The sequence below is a fragment of the Thermobia domestica genome, chromosome 8 (genome assembly GCF_964235325.1).
Source record: "Thermobia domestica chromosome 8, izTheDome1.hap1.1, whole genome shotgun sequence".
Taxonomy (NCBI): domain Eukaryota; kingdom Metazoa; phylum Arthropoda; class Insecta; order Zygentoma; family Lepismatidae; genus Thermobia; species Thermobia domestica.
In genome coordinates, this window is record NC_137461.1 from 111869431 (window position 1) to 111890941 (window position 21511).

Below are 21511 nucleotides of genomic sequence, written 5' to 3' on the forward strand. Positions count from 1 at the left end.
GTTTATTTCTTAATCGAATAGTTAAAAACCGGATACAGTTTGACGGTTAACCGAGAAACGTACAATTTTCAGTTTGAACATTTTTTGTTTGAAATTTTTAATTTTTATCAAAATTTTTAGTTTTAAAATTTTTTGTTTAAAATGTTTTCGTTTCTAAATTTTGTTTCAAAATTTTTAGTTTGAAATTTTTGTTTGAAAATTTTTTGTTTGAATTTTTTCAAATTTTTTAAAAATTTTTTGAAATTATTCTCGTTTCAAATTTTTCAAAAAATTTTTTGTTTGAAATTTATTGAATTAAATTTTTCGTTTCTAAATTTTTTGTTTAACATTTTTTGTTTGAAATGTTTTGTTTAAAATTCTTTGTTTCAACATTTTTGTTTGAACATTTTTTTAGAAAATTTTGGTTTCAATTTTTTTTAAAATTTGTGCACTCATTGGTAAAGAGCCGTTGCGTAACTGTTTAGAACAAAACCATCTGGCAACATTGTTTATCATGATGCAATAGTACACGTCAGAACATGGTAATGTAATGTCATCAGTTTTGCATCATTGTTCGAGATAGTATTCTTCTAAACGTCATCATGGCTACTTGTTTTTAAACTCACGTGATATGATGTGATGAAATCATTTACCGATTTACAACAGAATATACCGTATAGAATCTTAGCTAGCCAAATGATCCCTGCAAAGTTTGGATTAAGAATCGTAGTGAAGCTTGAAAATGATAAAGATATTATTTTACCGGCAAGATATTTACGCATGGAAGCTTCAAAACAAGAAGAACTGATACGTTTTTTAAGCACTTCATTTGTATCTTTATGCTATAAAAGACTCGTTGGACGGAGTCATCAATTTGAATTTAGCCAGATTTGTGAATTTGGTTTCGTCAGCAATTGTGATGAAATCATAAATTCAAACGTCAGCACATTCCTTTTCAATGATGGCAGCTGTAGCTGTATGCTGAAATCTCTAATCACAGAATGCGATCTATGAATTTTGTTTGGTTAGCACATTTCTTTCCAGTGACGTCAGCAATAACTGTATGAAATCAGCAAATACCGTGTCATACCCATGAATTCATTCGAGCAAGTGCGTTTCAGCAGGAAAGATGTGTAATTCTAACGATAAAGAATTCCTCTTCGCAAGCTATTACCCAATAAATATATTTAGAACAAAACATGTCATGGTTGGTATCTGTGCTACAACGTTTGAACGTGTGATTCGATAGGGCAAAGCAGAACAATTTGGTGTACAACTGAACTTTTAAGAATGGCAAATATTATGTTCACGAATCGACCAAATGAATGATTATTTTCGTCCTGAACTAAATGTGACCATAGTCAAATCATTAGGCTCAAATCATGAAGTGGCGCTACGTACTGTCCTCGAGAAGAAGATGGTGCTGTTACGTAAAAGGAGTACATTGCATGAAGCCAGCAACATGGTGTATCTAACCCAAACGGAATGGAACAAATTCATCAATGTATTCAGGTGTGTTAAACATATAGAGGTAGTGTGCAACAAAAAAAGTATATTCCTGAATAAGTACTATTTTGAGAAATGTGTCATGCATATTGTACAACATGTATCTAGATGTGATGGTTGTCAACATCGTTCGTGGGTGCATACCAGTATTGATAAACAGTTTAGTTGTGATAAAATGACATTGAGTTTTCACCAATTGATATTGCAATAGACCTTAAAATACTTCAATTGAAATTAAATTTATACGCTAAAGACAAAGTAGTGCGAGAAGTTCAAAATACATTGTTTCGACAATATTCAGATTCTTTATCTGGTATGAATGTATGTGCAGTGTAATAAAATGATCCATTTCAATGATTTGTGTTTTTCGTTTCAAGTACAACCCCATATCCTGACCTGTACTATTGCATCATGATAAACAATGTTGCCAGATGTGTTTGTTCTAAACAGATACCAAACGGTTCTTTACCAATGAGTGCAAAAACTTAAAAAAATTCTAACAAAAATTTTCAAAAAAAATTCAAACAAAATTTTAAACAAAAAATTTAAACAAAATATTTCAAACAAAAAATTTTAAACTAAAAATTGGGAAACGATACATTTCAAACAAAAATTTCAGATAAAAAATTTCAAAGAAAAAAATTAGAAACGAAAAAATTTTAAAACAAAAAATTTCAAACTAAAAATTTTGAAAAACAATTTGAAACGTAAAAATTTCAAACAAAAAATTTTCAAACTAAACAATTTTGAAAAATTTAAACCATAATTTCAAAAAATTCAAACTAAAAATTATACTTTTCACGGTTAAACGTCAAACTTTATCCTGTTTTTAACTATTCGATTAACAAATAAAGGGTTTTGATCATATTTATCAGTGAGTGCAAAATGTTGAACGAAAATATTCAAACCAATATTTTTAAACACTAATCCATAAAATATTAAACAAAACAAAAGTGAATGCAGCAAAGATTTTAAAATCATCAACCAATCAGATTGCGTGAATGATAGTGATGAACCAATCAGATTGCACGAAAGATAATGATCATCCAATCAAATCGCATCAACCATAACTTTGCCAGTGTCAGATTATATCACCTTGTGACTAAATTTCAGTGTTGTAGCATGTATTGTCTTTAGACTATGAGTCATAAGATGCAATAAGTTTAGCTATCAGATTTCTAAAGTTCAAGGGCAAATCAACCACCACCAATGATCTTAAACTATGAGCTGTGACTAAAGTTCAAGGTATTGTTTCAAATTTCGCGCCTTATGTTAAAATTCTGTTTATCACAATTCCCAAATTTAAAGGATACTTCTCTCGAAAATACCTGTCTTAAAATTAACCATATCGTTATATATTCAATAAGGTCAATAATGTAAGTCAATTGTTTACCTGACTAGAACCAACTGTTTCCTACAAGTGTGCACTCAAACTTAAGAAGTAACACAACAATGGAAATCAATCTCTGTACACTACCTTATCAAGGTCAATCACGTGGTACATCGTATTGCTTACGTTTAAATTTGGTCCATAGGCGGGAATAATAAAAACTAATGACGTAATTTCATTTTGACAATTCTCAAATTATCTTACAAAGTTTCAATGTAACAATGCCCTGGACTACTAATCTCATCATAGGTCAACAACTGACCACGTGATCATACTAATATTTGACAATGATTTTCCAAAGAATGAGATACCATCCAATTTTAAGAACAATTATCAATTATTGATTTAACAATAAGAAATATACTTCTCCCAAAATTTAAGATTGGTACATAAATACACGTGTGTCTTATGAAAAAGTAATAAATCCTGTATTCATTGAATAATAAAGCCGTATCAAAAAAGATAAAATAGGTCAATAACCTTTAAAATTTGAATATTTATCCATAAGAGGGACACTTACTTGTTATTTGATAATTCCGAAATTTAAGAAATGGTTCAATGTACCCCAACAAAATTTAAAAGAGAATATAAAGGTATAAAGGTAATAAACCTCTGTACTCATTCATCCTTATCAATGGAAATAATCACTTCCAAAATTTACATGTTTGACAATTTTTTACCCATGAAAGGAAATGAAATTTATAAGAACGTATATTATTATACCAAATTGGACATTTTCCTAACTTTAAGGGTGAGCCAATGTACCTCTACCAAATTTTAAGATGGAAGCATCGATGTTCTCATGCCTTATAAAAGAAAATAAACCCCCTGAACACATTCATATATTCATGTAAGGTAATAAAAGCGCATCAAAGGGGATCAATAACCTCCGAAATTTGAATTTTGAATATTTTTTATCCATAAAAGGGAACAAAAATGGACCAGCCAAATTTATACTAATACCCAGACAACAAGTACGTGTACGACACATGTGCCCTATCCATGCATAAGCCGTACATGTGCACATGTGCATTTGTGTGGATGATGAACACATACATAACCCGTGCATAAGCCGTACACGTGAATTTGCGTGGATGAGGCACACATACATAACTTGTGTATGTGCACATGTGCATTTGCGTGGGTTATGCACACGTACATAACCAGTGACTAAGTCATGCATGTGCACATGTGCATTTTCACGGATAAAGCACACATTTATATAACCCGTGCATATGCCGTTACGTGCACATGTGGATTTGCGTGGATGAAGCACACGTACAAAACCCGTGCTTAATCCCTTATGTGCACATGTGCATTTGCATGGATGAAGCACATATTTATATAGCCCGTTCTTAAGCCGTTATCTTCACACGTGCATTTGCATGGATGCAGCGCACGTACATAACCCGTGCTTAAGCCGTTATGTACACATGTGCATTTCCATGGATTTAGCGCACATTTATACAACCCGTGCTTAAGCCGTTATGTACACATGTGCATTTGTATGGATGCAACGCACGTACATAACCCGTGCTAAACAGTTATGTGCACATGTGCATTTGCATGGATGGAGCATACATTTATATAACCCGTGCTTAAGCCGTTATGTACACATGTGCATTTGCGTGGATGCAGCGTACGTACATAACAAATGCTTGAGCCGTGCATGTACATATGTGCATTTGCATAGATGAAGCACTTTTAAATTACCGGTACTTAAGCCGTTGTGTGCACATGTGCATTTGCACGTCTACTGCACGTGTGTATGAGACGTCCATAATACCGTGCAAGTTTATATTTTTACTTTCATTCTTTTACTCTCATTCTAATCAACAATTTAAAGTAACCTCCATTTTTGGTAGGTGTCGTTTTTCCTTCAGGCGGTGTTATTAAGACTTTTCGACGAATGACAGCTGAATGATTGTAAAAACTCCATAACGTCCTCTGAGCTAGGATACAAGATCAGCAGGTGGCAGCACTGTACCGTTGTAACTACTGTCAGACAGTTCATAGATTTACAAAATTATTTTTGTGACATTACAACAGAATATGTTGCGATATTTGCTTCTTGGCAAACATGTTAAAGATACTACTTAAAGCTTTGCTCGTTGCAAATAATAAACTCCAAAAGTAAATTTCTCACTTACAATTCTGAGTTACTTGTGAAATACTTTGAAGGTGATGTCGTTGGTGCTTATTATTTTAGGTTTTTGTGTCACCTGTTTCAACTTATCACTATTGTATATATGTTAATTACTTAAAATAATGAATGAATAAAGGAAAAGCCCTTAGACCAACCACAATTTCTGTAGCCTCAACATTCCTAATACAACACTTCCACGAAGTAAGGGCGCAACCCTTTAACCGGGTAGACGACAAAAAAATCGTTGGTGCTATAGATGGTGTTACTGCGTAAGGCACCAAATATATAAACTCTTTTTTCCGTTGCATCTCGAATATGCTTTTACATCACCTCTGCACTACGAGGAAATCACATTTGTCCTACATGTAACTCATCTGGATGCTGCGTGTAAATCATATCTGTCCTACATGTAAATCACCTGTTTACTGCGTGTAAATAATCTCTGTCCTACATGTAAATCACCTGGGTACTGCGTGTCAATCACCTGTGTGCTACGTCTAAATCACCTCTGTCCTACATGTAAATCATCTGGGTACTGTGTGTAAATCACCTATGTGTTACGTGTAAATCATCTCTGTTCTATATGTAAATCACCTGGTTACTATGTGCAAATCACCTGTGTGTTACATGTAAATCACCGGTGTCCTACATGTAAATCACCACTGTGCTACGTGTAAATCAAATATGTGCTACTTGTAAATCACCTGCACAGTAGGTGTAAATCACTTGTGCAGGACGTGTACCTGTGCATTGCACATGTCCTGTACACGTGAAGATGTTGAATAGGACTTGTGACGTATATGTGCATCACATGTACAGGCGTGCATTTATACATATGATGCACATGTTGCATCCGTGCAATTGTACATGCACTATACAGGTACTGTACGTGTATTGTGCTGTCTGGGTACATATTAGGTTCCTATAGTACTATATTAAATGTTTACATTTGGCAATTTCCAAAATTTAAGGTGGCGGGTCAATGTACTCCTTCAAAGTTTTGAACGGATGCACCAATGTATCTATATCTTAAAAACTACAATAGACCCCTATACATGCCCATATAATCATATAAGGTAATAAAACCTCATCAAATGAAATAAAATGGGCCAATAACCTCCGAAATTTGATTTTTGGTAGTTCTTTACCCATGAAAGGGAAAGTGTTGGACCACCCAAATTTATAGTGATATATATTGATGTCTTATGCTATAATATCAAATGCTTATATTAAACAATTTTCAAAATTTAAGGGGTTAGCCAAGGTACCCCTCCTTTTTAAAAAGGATGCACTAATATACCTATGTCTTATGTAAGATAATTGACCCATATACATACCCATATAATCATATAAGATAACAGGATCTCATCAAAAGGGATAACTTATGTCAAAACCAAACACGTTGTCATACTAATTTTCAACAATCTTTTACCCAGGAAACGGAACAAGGTGGACCATCCAAATTTATCATGATACATACTGAGGTCCTGTTCTATAATACCGAATGCTTAAATTGGAGAATTTCCAAAATTTAAGGGGTGGGCCAAGGCACACCCCCAAAAATGTAAAGTGGTGCATCAAAGTACCTATGTTTTAAGATAGGGAATGGACACCTATACATGAACATATAACTATATGAGATAATAGAACCTCATCAAAGGGAATAAATTAGTCCAAAAACCAAACATGTGGTTGTACTAAAATTTGGCAATTTTGTACCCCTAAAAGGGAACAAAGTGTACCACCCAAATTTATAGTGTCTATATTAATGTCCTATACTATAATACCAAATATTTAGATTGGGCAATTTCCAAAACTAAAGGGGTGGGCAAAGGTACCCCTCCCAGAAATTTAAAGAGGTGCACCAATGTTTCTATGCCTTATGATAGGGGTACCTTTGTACATGACCATATAAGGTAATAGGACTTCATCCAAGGGGATAAAATGGGCCAAAAACCAAACACGTGGTACAACGTATTGCTTACGTTTATATTTTGACAATTTTGTACCCCTAAAAGGGAATAAGGTGGACCACCCAAATTTATAGTGGTAGATACTAGGACTATACACTATTATACGAAATATTTAATTTTGACAATTTCCAAAATTTAAGGGGTGGACCAAGGTACCACTTCCAAATTTTTAAATAGGTGCATCAATATACCCATGTCTTGTGAAAGGGAATTGACCCCTGTATACGCCCATATAACTATTTATAGTAATAACACCTCATCAAAGGGGATAAATTAAGTCAAAAGCCCCCGAAATTTAACTTTTTTGGCAATTTTTTACCCATGAAAGGGAACGAGGTGGTCCCTCGATACTAATAGAGGTACATACTATGGTCCTAGGTTAACATACACAATTTTTAAATTTGGCACTTTCCAAAATTTAAGGGGGGTGGTTCTATGTACCCCTGCCAAAATTTAAGGGTGGACCAAGGAAACCCAACCAAAATTTAGAGGGTGTAGTCGTAAGTACCCCTAGGTCATTGGCTCCGGGGCATGGTCATTGACCTTTGACCTATGACGTCACTAAAGTCGGGGTCAAAGTCCAAAACGCGCTCAAGTGGGGTCCATACTACTACGATGTAGAAATTATTTTTAGTTTTACTCAACATTTCAAAGGCTCGTAAAAGTTTTAAGAAAAATGCAAACTAGTAGAATGTATACAAAAATAAATTAGTATGTTTTGTTACTTACTGGCAGTAAGATCTTTTAGAGCATTTTCAAACGTTTTTCTTAAAAGTTCGATCTGTAGATTGGAACTTTGTATCCAGTTAATTTTCCTGTTTACATATTCTAAGAAGCATAACCATATACTCCTGATATTTTCTGGAGTTTTGTCACAGAGTACTAAAGCTTCTTCGACTGTACCTGCAAGGCAACAAATACACTTTTAAATAAACACAGACACACTAAAGAAAGACAACATCCTACAGAATAAAGGATTAATCGGGATATATGCGACAATTTTGAAATAGTAGTTGCAAGTATAGGAAGTATCCCAACTAAGACACACTTATTATATTTTGCTTTTCTGAAGTAGGTATATTTGTGCAAGGCTAAAGGAAGGATATATTTTTTTTCATAATTTTATATTTTACCTTCATACTATAAAAGTTGTAAGGGTTTTACACCTATAGAACTCCAAAGCGATTTTTCCCAACCAGATCATTTTGCTCCTTGATTTATACTGGGTACTAGCAAGGCACAGAGATTGTTATACAATATTAAATGTAATGACAACAGATTTTTTCAACGACTCATTCATATGTTACAAAATATACTATAAAAATATAGATATCATAGCGTGCTTAGTCTTTTTCATTAAAATAGGAACAATTGTTTTATAAAATTACAAGGGACACAATATAATGGGTTTTCATTAAATTCAAAGACTATTTATTTTCTCAGAAAGTATTAATTATAGCTCAGAATTCTCACTTTAGGTGCATCTCATGATGAGGTCACAGCGTCTTTGTTCATCTGATTCCAAGCAATGTTAAGTCAGACGTGATAATGTAGCGTGTGATTCATATCGGACTGTAAAATGATGATGAAATCTGTCTTAAACTGTAAAACTGGTTACAGACCAGTAGCATTCATAAAGCATCAATGAGTTGTGCAACGACCTTTCAATTCTTTGAACATTTCCAAGCTAAGATAATGTCCATGGAGGATGATTATCGTCTTTGTCGCCTGATCGTTATTTGGAATAAGAAGACAATTTCTCAAGTCAGTGAACTTGCCAGATCCGATTGAAGACAGACTACCCGTAAAATTTCGGAGAGTTAAAATATTCATATCGGTTCAATATCATACAAAGTCATGCACAAGGACATGAGAATGTAGAATATATCGGAGAAATTCGTGCCTCATATAGATTCAAGAAAACACTGATGCCAACACCAGCAAGAAACACCTGGAAGAAACAACTCTATTAGTCCAATATTTAGGCCAGTACCATACAGAAGATCAATCACGGTTTGTGTGTACGGCAAACTGAAGTAATGCCGTCTCAATGCAAGTAACCTGTGTCTCGAGACCCCAAAAAGCTAGAGAAAGCCGAAGTAAACGTGCTACTGATTGTTTCTTGACTGTTTTGGTTTCGTACATCACGAATTTGTTCTGTTCTCTATACGGAAGTCTACACAGCTGTATTACACTATTTACGCGTCCTACTTTTGCCCAAATACCGCATCCCAATGAAACACCAATGTCCCTACTCACAAGATCTAATTCTGTGCGATATTTTCCTGTTCCCTTCACCAAAATATGTACTAAAATGTAAACGATTTCTCTCAAAACTTGACATTCATAACAAGGAAATAAGAGAATTCGGAATTTCACAAGAGGCATTCGAGGATGGCTTCCACCGATTGTGACAATGTTGAAAGCGTTGCGTAATTTCAACAGGAAAGAACTTTAAAGTAATCAAATACGAATGTGGTAAGTATCAAGAATATTTTTACTGCATCAGTACGGAAATTAAATAGAACGACCTTATATATATATATATATATATATATATATATATATATATATATATATATATATAATTTAATAGTTCAGTTTTATCAAACTATTTGCTCAAAGAACATGCAATTCCATATCTTGGTTTCAAAACTATATCAGAAGTATCGTCGCTTGACACATTAAGGCGCATGTCCCTTGATACGACCATCGCCCTATTCATAATTAAAATCCAATTCTAGAAGAGAAGAGTATAATAAATTTAAATTATCTAACTGTAGGAGCAGTAGGTAATCGTCCAAAAACATACTGCAGTATTTGCTTGTCATATTCTATGTGCAATGGGAAAAACAGTTCCTGATATCGAAAAGAAAAATCACTTTTATACACAAAAAGTGTAAATGGCTTTCCTGCTAACTTGATTTGTTGCCATATGCTATTATATCATGGTATGAAAATCACTCTTGGAAAAATTGCTCCATGGGAATGAAGCAACGAATTGCTTAGGGAATTCAGGAGAGCTTTATTTCCATATCCACTGATATATACTGTGTCTTGGCTGAGCAACTTCCTCTTTTTTAAGAAATGCCATTACTCCACTAACAGTTATACTTTGTTAGGCCATCGATATTCCTTCCCAGAGATTAGCAAGGTATTTGCACTAAATGTACTGCGCTGCAGTGAAGTGAAAAGTGCAAAGGACCGCACTAAATATGAAGTAAGGTTAGTTTTCGAACTCCTTTCTGAGAGCTTTCCAGAGATATTTTACAGTTCGTAGAAGGTGGCATCATTTGGGCATTTCAAAAGCACTCAAACCGGAAAAAATATAAAAGGAATCCACAGGACTTGGATCAAATATTCTCACATGTCTGAGATATTGCAACGATGGCTGCCTTATCTATATTAATGTGAAAGTACGGAATGTACTGTCCGTAAAAATGTAGTATGTTCTCTTGAAAAATTCGGATCATAATGTTCATCTGGGAGTACGCAGTATTCATGCTAATATATAAAACAATAGAACTACGAATCACCAATTGCACAGCGTAATCGATTCCTAAAATGCCAATTAATTCCTTCAGGAATCTTTCCTACACTGGTAAAGAAACGTTGCCACATAATTAGAAAATTATGATACAATATGCCAGTTAACTGTATGCAACATTCAGTGTTACCGCATGCTTCCATCACTCAAGAGTTGGCGCTTAAGACCATTAAGGCAGTTATTCTTTCATTTCTAACGTAAACAGCTCTTACGACTGTATTTCATTCGCAAACGCTGATAATGTTCATTAAGACACAGTAATCCTCCCTGCCATTATACGGTCAGTTCTTCGAAGGACGTCATGCAGCAGAGAATTTGATAATTTAACATAGATCTTAATGCGACTGTGTCTTGTGGTAGAATGTTTAACCACTGGTCCTTTTCTTGCGTTTCAAGTCTAAATGGCGGTCACACAGGTGTTTCCGACAATTAATCTATTATTTTGACACTATTTTGCTGTTTTTTTGTATTTGAACTGAGCACGGAAAGAGAACTGCTACGTTAATTCACACTTAATATTATTAGGATTAAAATAAGCGAACATGCGACACGTCATATTCCGTTACAAATAACGCATATGCATTTCAGAACGAGATCAAAATTTTTTCTATGTACGAGTATTCTGATTAACGTTCTGAGTAATTATTTAACAAAATTTCTATATAGTAAACCTCTGTCCCATATTGGTTGTAGGTAGAGCAAGGAAAATAAATGAGTGTCCAGAACCGACTCCCACTAACGGCTTTAATTTTAAAACCCATTCTATAACAGTCTTTATAAAAATATTACAAAGTTATTCTCCTCTAAATATTGAGTTAGAAATTAGGAAGCCCTTGACCGTGAGGCCGGGGACACGATCTCTTCACAGCCCCGTGGCAGGCTAAGCAAAATGGCGACGGAGTCCCAAATGCTCCGTGGCAAGCAGTGAGAATGTTAGTTGTCACAGAGCCCCGTGGCAGGCTAAGCAAGTGTGGTAGGATTCCCAACAGAGCCCCGTAGCAGGCTAAGCCAGGAGGAAAGGAATAGTCAAGAGACCCGTGACAAACTAGAGGCTGGGAGTTTTGTTACTTGTAATGTTCTGTTTTAAAACAGTAGGAGGGACAGAAGGAAAGTGATGCAGAACTGCTGGCTGCGTCCCATTATATAGGCGTCCTGCCGCCGGTAGCACTGCTGCTTCGATGTCAGCGTCTGCTTCCCAGGAGGAGCCAGAGATTTGTCGTCTGTGGTTTAATTTACAGGCTACGATTCGGATTTTAAACCAAGTATCGTCATCCTACTTCAAGTAGTTATCCTTTGGTAAACACTTCAATTTTTTGCTTTTCCGTCTGGCCACGCAAGAACTGATGGAGAAACACCTCCCCGGTGGCGTAGCCGTTGCCCCTTCCGTATAGTTGCCAACGGACCGGCGGCAATCCACCATGGGGAATTTTCCCACTCTGTCGGGCTGAGTGTTCAATGATGTAAGGAACTTAGCATCAATAAATTGCTTGAATTTTCTATTTAGTAAAAAATAAAGAAGTTTCCTAAGAACATATATTGAGGTATATAATTGTTTATGCCAGGTTGAAGCCTTACGCCCAGTTTTAGTAAAACGTCTCCGTCTCTGCAATAAAAGACAACGCATTAGTGGTTAGTTTTAGGACCATAGGAAACCAAGATTCCATCCGCCGATACAGATGACGCGTCTGAGTATAAGCGAAGTTCCACAGCTCTGTCAAAATGAAATAAGGATGGGGCTTGAATTATGTCTGTTTCGGGCTTTTCGAATAATTCGTCATCTTGTTATGTCCACTTGAATTCTGAATTCTTTTTTAAAGGAACATGAAACGGCTACACTTTCTCAGTATGTTTTTATTTGGGCTCTGAAATAAGAGCAGAGTCCGAGAAAACATTTCAATCCCTGCTTCGAGGTTGGATTTTTAAAATTCAGTTCCATATTGGCAGTTTTAGTAAAATTTTGATTTCTTTCCAGCTGACTAAAACCTAGCACATCTAATTCCGATTACAATAAGTGAATGTTACTTAAGCTGGCTCTAAAACCATGTTTATATAGTCTCTGGAAAAGTAATTCCAAGTCTGATAATTGCTTCTTCTAATGTTTACTTCCTATAATCAGATCATCAGCAAACACAGTGATACGAGGTATTAAACTTTCCAGAAACAAGTATTGTTTAACTTTGAGATGAAGTGGTATGTCCCATCACGCAGCGTTGAAATTGATGCCATTTCCTGGAATGAATGACTTCAAAAGTTATGTATTTCTGGCTCTTAGGGTGCAATAATAGTTGAAAATAATATTGTTTCATGTCAATACTTGATACACAGGACTTGCCCCTAATCATATGTAAAATCTCTTCTTTCGATATACGATTTCGATTCGATGAAATGGTATACTAAGGTAATTTGTGAACCTACTGCAGGTTTGGAAACTCAACACCGAGCGAAATTCTGACGAATTTGGCTTTCGCAGTATCAGAAGTGACGATGAGAATGAACTATCGCTGGTTTCTTTGATGATGTTGGCTTCTAATTGTTGTTTAATTTGGAGGTCAATTTGTGGTCTCACCGCCAAAGGAATAGGGGATGACTTCTAATGAAAAGAAGCCTCTTTGTTTATACTAATTTTATAGGTACTAAAATATCCTATATCTGTAGGCGAATGGAAGAACACGTCTCTGTATTTATAAGGTAAATTGTGTACAGCGCTTTTCTAATCTTCTGTCAGATATGGGATTATATTAAAAAGTTCGATATTGAAAAGTGGGGCTGTTTTCTTTAACCTTTCTTGCATTTACTGTTTTGATCTATAAAATGTTTCATACTTTTGGTCGCCTAATTGATGATCGCTTTGTAAATTAACCTCTTCTGGATTGTCCTCAACATAAACAATTGGTGTATTCTTTGCTAATATTATTGGCCTATTAGATGGATTGGATATTAGTATTGTGAAATTGTTCTTGTTTTGGAAATTTTTTTTCAACCCAAAAAAATAGATTATTTTTTGTTCCTCGGTGGCCTGAGGCACAACTTGACGCATGACCTTTAATTTCCTTTAAAAAATGTGCATGAATAGGTTCATTTTCCGATTGTTTAATCTGGAAAATTTCAAATTCCGCCCTATATTCTGGTAATTGTGACCTAATTAAGCCCGTTAATTTGATTTTCAATTAATCATAACCAAATTTGTCCAATTGGTTTTGTATCTTTACTTGCAAAACCGACGTAAGAGTCACATCCTGAAGATACATGTGAAGGATTTTCTTATTTCTCTCAGCATTCCGCGAATGCAATAGCGCAAGGTGATCGAATAACTTGAAAAGGGTATCCGGATCTTTTGTAGTGTCCAGAGTACTTAGTAAGGTGAAGGATATTAAAAGAAGGCCAGGAATTTTGTTTTACATATTTGCAATGCCTTCCAGAAAAGAATTTTTTCCTGATCTGGTATGAGGCATACACTAAAAATATTGTCACGTGTAAGTCACCAACTTCGCTGATAAGAAAAATCATATGCATATGAGTTTAAAAAGTTCACTTTCGGTTGATAAAAATATCGTCTGATAGGGGAGTATTCAGTAAAACTGAATCGGTCAAGCTGCACCACGTACAACTCACGTAAATAAATGACTGTTTGGAATCGACTCTCACTACTGATTTTTATTATAATACTCACTATCACAGTATTTATAGAAATACTACAGTTATTCTCCTCGAAATATTGGGTTAGAAATTAGGAAGTCCTTGACCGTAATGGCAAGGACAAGATCTCTACAGAACCCCGTGCAAGGCTAAACAGAGTGTCAAGCACTGAGGAGGTTAGTAGTCACAGAGCCCCGTGGCAGGCTAAGCAACTGAAGTAAGATACCCAACAGACCCTCGTAGCAGCTTAAGCTAGCAGAAAGGAATAGCCAAAAGAGTGCCGTGGCAGACTAAAGAATTGGGGTTAGGTTACTCGTAATGTTCCGTGGCAAACAATAGGAGCGAAACCAGAGAACTTCTGTAGAATTGCTGGCTGCGTCCCATTATATAGGCATCCTGGCGGTGGTGGCGCTGCTGCTCCAATTTCATCGTGTCTTCGTAGGCAGAGCCAGGGATCCGTCATCTGCTAATTGTAATAAATCCAAGTGGTCCGTAGTACCCTGATGTAAAACCATAAGGTGAGGTTTGCGAACACAAGTGTAAAGTATTATTTGTATACAATACCACATAGGGTATTACAATACAATGAAATAAAATAATTAAAATATACAAAGCATCATTTTTGGAAGTATGAATGAGATATGCTTCCCAGCGCTGACACGTGCACAATAAATTTCCATTCGAAACCGATTTATCATTCTTTTCTGGCGTACACAGGTGGCGCGAGTGATCAGAAACATAAACATGATGTTGACTCAAAAATACTAAATGTGAACAATTTGGTTAGAGAAAAGCCAATGTCATTCTAAGACATTAGCTGTCAAATAATTCAAATTATACTAAAATTGCCGTTATCAGTAGAAGACGATTTTGGATTGACCACCAAAATTTAGTCGACTTTGCAGATAAAGTATATTAGGATAATTATGAGAGGATGTAATTTATTTTTTTGTTCACTTACAATAACAAACGTTAAAGCGTACACTGGGCTATGACAGATCAAATAGTGTTTTTAGTGGGCTATGTGGAGTCATGTTATTATTTTCATTACTATTATTTCTGGCATTTTAAAACAAAATTAACTGTCCCTTAACAATTATCGGGGTGAATTTGAGATGAAATGTCATTATTACGATTATGTGGGTACAAAACCCTGAAGCGAGACAAACATTCAGCTGGAAGGATTAAATTCTCACTTTATCATTATCTATTGCAGCCAATGAAAACTTATCTGAAAATATCAAAGAGATAATATTATAATTATGCAGTATTCGAATATTTATAACGCCAGAATTATAACACAGCATAGTGAGTTACATCATTTTCTCTGTTTTTTGTTTTCTTTGCTGTTTATTTTACTGCAAAAATAACATACATAACAGAGAAAGTTTCTTCCCCCCCCAAAAAAAACAGTTCAAACACCAATTGCATAATATTACTTGGTATATATTTTCTCTTGGCCCGGAAAAAGTCTCAAATGCCTTAGAATGCTAAGACAAGAAGCAAAATCATCGACATCATCGGGAGACGAGAGAACCTATTATTATTATTATTATTATTATTATTATTATTATTATTATTATTAGTAGTAGTAGTAGTAGTAGTAGTAGTAGTAGTAGTAGTAGTAGTAGTAGTAGTAGTAGCAGTAGCAGTAGTAGTAGTAGTAGTAATGTTCTGCTGTGAATTACTACCCTACAGTTTAAATAAAACAAATCAAGATAGGTGATAATGAAAGAATTGGCTGAATGAAAGATTGGGAAAAGAACTAAAACTAACCGACACGAAGTTCTCATTCACTAAAAGCTCACATAGCCAGTACAGGAGAAGGAACCTTGTATTGTCCCAAATGTTACAACACAATTTTAATTTTCGTTATTTTAAATTTTTATTGTTTTACATTTTTACGTTTACTCATTTATAATCAATTGAACTATATTTTACTCTATAAAAGAAAATGTCTTAATATAAAAATCAACATATTTAAATCTAAGTTTAAAATGGAATTAAGCTTAAAATATCTTTGGTGCAGACATTTAGTTGAAATACTGAAATATAAACAGGTTATTTTTATCTACGAAAGAAATTCAATTTCTCAATGGTGTTAGCAACTATGAATACTTGCTAGAGATATAAAAATAAGAGGAAAAATCGTTGCTTAGCAACGAGAGATATAATTACGTTAACATCTACAGAAAAGTGTTACTGCTTATAAATATTTTCACAATTCAACAGAAAATATATTTATTTGTATATGAAAGAATAAATATGGCATCTTAAATTTAAAACAGGGGCCAACTTAACCGTACTAATAGCCGAAATACAAAGTATCTGTCTAAATGATGTTTTGTGTTTTCTGGAATTTGTTCAGTTCATGACAGTAAAAATTTAGAAATAACTAATCCTCAAGTATTCACTGTTTGGTAACAATTATATGTCAATATTGGAAATTAATACCTTATTCACACAATCAACGTACAAAATGTGCAAATCTTCCCACTTGAGATACGTTCTCTTGTTTGTCTAGTTGTGTATCAAGCTGTTTTGCTGTCATGATTCAGGTTCACTTTTTGTCAACCCAGTAATAATGAATATTAAACAATTATTATAATATATTTGAGTTATTATTCACCTTTCAATCAAATAGTGACGTAATAAATACTAATTAGCTTCTATATTCAACGTTATACAAGGATTTGCCTATCTAGAAACGAAGTCCAGGTGAAGAAAATACTGAAAGATTACAAGAAAGAGGCGACCATTTAGATAGTCCATAATCCAGAGATTTGAGAATGCTTGATTTAGTGGCTTACCGTGACAGGATAAGTATATATGTTAATTTCGGATGTTAATAACAACAGTGGGGAAAAAGACAGATTTACAATAGATTTCAAGTTAACATCGTAGGCATTAGTACGTTTATAAGTTCCTGCCCCGAAAACGATAAATAATTTATTTATTAGAAAAAGAAAACTAAGAGTGTTATTATTCCATGTAAAGAACTATTAATGAAATAGTGACGTGGCGTTTCGTTTTGCTATTTAATTTGTGGCTGTTCCATTTAGTGCATAATATCTAACTTAAGTTAGACTGTTTTCAGCTCGAATAGGTAGCAATGGTACAATTAAATGTTAGAGATATTTTATCAAGATCGGAAGTAGATCTAATGACATTTAATTGCTGTGATAACAATACAGTTAATAAAACAGTGGAGCCTATTACATGTAAACGATGTTTAGGGATTATCACATAAAATGCGTGAAACTGACATCAAGGACTTATGAAAATCAAGTTAGGATGGAACAGGGATTTCTATGTAAGAAATGTAAGAGTGACAAAGGTATGATGGAAGCTGGGAAGTCTGATGAACAGCATAGCATAGGAAACGAAATGACAGGAAGGATAAGATCACGTGATACTAATGACATACTAGAATTACTATTAATAAAATTAGACGACCAAACTAATAAACTGCAACAACAGTTTAGTGAAAGGTTTGATGAAGTGAAAGATTGGGAGGTTAAGTTACAACATAATCTTGAAAGCCGTGACATTAGGTTGCAACAACAGCTTAATGATCAATTTCAGAATCTGACCATTGGTTTCTCGCGTCAATTACAAAACGAAGTAGAAAATAAAGTAGTTGAAATATGTGATCAAATCCAAACAGAAGTGAATGAAAAGTTTTCCAATGTTAATGAAGAGCTTGAAGATCTACGCTCAGAGGTTAGATCACTGGCATCAACGGTAGATTCTCTAGTAAATGGTAGTGACAAATTGGAAAATAACGATAATGAAACTGAACCGAAATCTAGTTCACTTAATAATACAAATCTTACAGAAACGCCAACATCCTCATCATCTGTTGTCAGTGCTTTTACAAATACAGTTACATCGGCCTACATTTCTTATCCTTTCCCGAATGATACTAGTTTTGGAAATTCAGAACATATGAAACCAACAGTTTCTTTCGTTGGTGGCTCCTTGTTAGATTCGAATACTTTTAGTTCCAGAATTATGTCGTCTCTTAACAGACCATGTGTGACTTCTTATTCGTTATTCCCGTCAACATATAATACAAGCAGGGTTGCCAGTAATGGTAGATTCAACTTTACTTTTGGTGAATCATTAGATAAGAGACAGTATTTCGAATTTCCGTAGTTAAATAATAATAAAAATGTTTCTGAATGTGTAATAAATGACGCGACAAGTGTACGCCTATTGGTGTGTCTTACGCAAATAACACATTTTCAGTGCCATCAAAAGTTGTTCCAAAAGAAGATAAGATACATTTGCAAGATATTTCTTACTACCCTAATTATTCTGGAAATATGTTGAATGATTTTCCCCGTGTATTTTTACGAGAGGTTGAAAGTAATTTCACCATTTCACAAGTTAGAGAGATGGATAAGTTAACGATTATTGAAAAACTTTTAGCAGATTCTGCTAAGTCTTGGGTTTTGGCAGTGAGGTCAAAATTTCGTAATTACGATGATTTTGCAAAAGCATTTTTAGAAAATTTAACAATCCCAGACTAGTCAAAGCTAGAATTCGTCAATTACACAACTTGCGATATGACTCAACACGTTATTCCACTTTGGTGAACTTTATCTGGGATGTTGCTAGAACTTATCAAAATTTAGTTGATAAGGTAGAGACTGATGACCTCATTGAACTGTGTTTAAATATTTTACCAGTAAGTTATGCTAGACAATTGCGCTTATTTCCGATTACTTCCATAGATCAATTAGTGGAAATGGTCTTCCAAATAGAAACTGCAGACAGTAGAGTGCTTTTAGAAAAGGTCGAGGACAATAATGCAGTTAGAAATAGAAAGACTGCAGAGCGACGCACACCTCAAATAAGACAAGCACAAATATTACCAAATAGTAAATTAAAGAGAGAAACTGTAGCTACACAAACGGAAACAAAAGGGGGCACTACATCAGAAATTATAGTAAAGAAAATAATGGTAGAAATATAATGCGATCAGGTCCATACTATGGTAGAAAGAATTTAGGAAGAGGATGTTCATGTAGTTGTAATTTAACCAATAATAGATATCCTGGGCAAAATTTCAGACAGAATGAGTTAACGAAAAAGCAGTATCAAACTACAGAAAACATGGAAACCGAGATAAAAACGAAAGTTCATAATAATGGAAATAACGTAGACGTATTATGTGTAAATGTTCAAAACAGCGACAATAGTAAGAGTCCAGGTAACGTTGGGTTTTGCAATCATATTTAACATGAAGGAATTACAGATATGGATTCGCCTAGCCAGCAACCTTCAACTTTAAACTAGACCAGGGAATCCTGAAGTCGGCCAGTATTCGCCATATTTTTAATGAGAATAGCATAAAAGACCGACCATTTATAAGAGTAAACATTACAAATAATGGTAGTATTAATACAAAAATAAAGAATAAAAATAGAAGAAGAAAAAGAAACATAGGATATTATAAAGATATATAAATCACCTGTACTAAAGGCACAAATAAACAACATTACTTTGGATTGTATTATTGATACAGGCAGTGAAACAAATATTTTAAGCTACGAAGTTTGGTGTAAACTAAAAGAACAGTTTCCCCATGCTAAATTGACATACACTGATACAGTATCATTAACAAGTTTCGTGGGAAATACCACATGCAAAGTGAAAGGGATGACAGTTCTGAATTTAAACATAGGTGTTACTTTTGAAATTTCAGTTTCAGGATTGGTCACTAATCTTTTATTAGGAATGCCTTTATTGCAAAATATCATGTTAATATTAATTATAAAACTAGGAAACTGACGGCTAGAAATAAACGTGGACAGGAGATATCAGTTTGTTTAGACCCATCTCAATTATTAAATTATGAAAATCCATCTGTTAGACTTACTCAAGTAGAAAAAGGATATCTTACCCAACCTGAAGAAAGTATATCTACGATAGGATTGCGTACAGATTTGGAGCCAGAAGATAAAACATATTTGATACAGCAGTTAATGAAATATCGTCAGTTCTTTTCGGAGAAACCTAGACCAGCAAAGGTAAAACCTTATAAAATACAGTTAAAAGATCAAGAACCAGTGGTGGGCAAATGCTATCCAACCAATTGACATGCAGAAAGAGTTCGGACAGCAATTACAAAAATGGATTGATTGGGGAATAATAGAGGAAAGACCAAGCTCATATTTAAATCCAATGCATTGCGTAAGGAAGTCATCAGGAGTAGTACGCCCAGTGATTGATTTAAGATTACTGAATCTCAAAGTGATATGTCCACAAGTTCAAGTAGATCCGATTAACGAACTATTAAACAGAATGTCAGGTGCAACCATGTTCAGTAGTTTTGATTGTTTTCATGGGTATTATTCTACTCAACTACAACCGGATTCATATAATTGTACTGCTTTTAGATTCTGTGGCAAACAGTTCGTCTGGCGTTTCCTTCCTATTGGACTTTCCTCGAGGTGTGTTTTTTTTCAGTCTGCTATGGCAGAAGTCTTTGGTTTAACAACATTCGATTTTGTTATTACTTATCTTGTCGATGTAATAAATTATAGTAAAAATAAAGAAGAACATTTCAAGCAATTAGAAAACATACTTCAAAGATATACCGAAACTAATTTCTCATTAAATTTCAATAAATGTTAGTTTATGCAGAAGGAGATATCATTTTTAGGTCATTTAGTTACAGGAAAAGAAATAAAAATGCATCCTAAACTTAATGAAACTATTAAAAATTTAACGGTACCAACTAATAAAAAAATGATGCGAAAATTCTTAGGCATCGCGTCCTGGAGAAAAAATATATTAAACAATATGCAGCTCTCTCAGCACCATTGTTTGGTTTATTGAAAAAGGACGTCAAGTTTAAAATGAATGATGAGCACACGGAACTTTTCAAGAAATTAAAATTAGCTCTAATATCTCCACCAGCATTGTGTCAGCCTAATTTTGAATTGCCACTACATATTTACTGTGATGCATCAGGTATTTGTCTCGCTGGATATTTAGCAAATGTAGATAAATATGATGAAATAAAAATTATTGGCTATGCTAGTAGAAAACTTAAACCGACGGAATTAGTGATGGACATATATGAACTAGAACTTTCTGCTGTAGTGTATTTGTGTAATTATTTTAGACAATATGTTCTCGGAAAGAGAATTACGTTGCATACGGATAATATAGCGGTAACTCGAGCAATGACTACTCAAAATTTTAACGCTCGAACTACGAAATTAATATTGAAATTACAAGAATTTGATATACAGTTGGTACATGAAAAAGCAAGTGATAATTTTGTAGCCAATACTCTTTCTCGTTATCCTCCATTAGAA

General features: G+C 34.4%; 1 protein-coding gene across 1 annotated transcript in view; it reads right to left on the minus strand.

The window, feature by feature from the left end:
- Positions 1 to 8827, minus strand: part of LOC145692256 (RNA-binding protein 4F-like) — a 343186-nt gene extending 334359 nt beyond the window's left edge. Inside the window, exons 1-2 of the mRNA XM_081767552.1 lie at positions 8773 to 8827; positions 7724 to 7897 (exon numbers count right to left, since the gene is read on the minus strand). Of these exons, the coding sequence (XP_081623678.1) occupies positions 7724 to 7897; positions 8773 to 8827 (229 nt within the window). The remainder of the gene's footprint in view (positions 1 to 7723; positions 7898 to 8772) is intronic.
- Positions 8828 to 21511: the final 12684 nt, after the last annotated feature.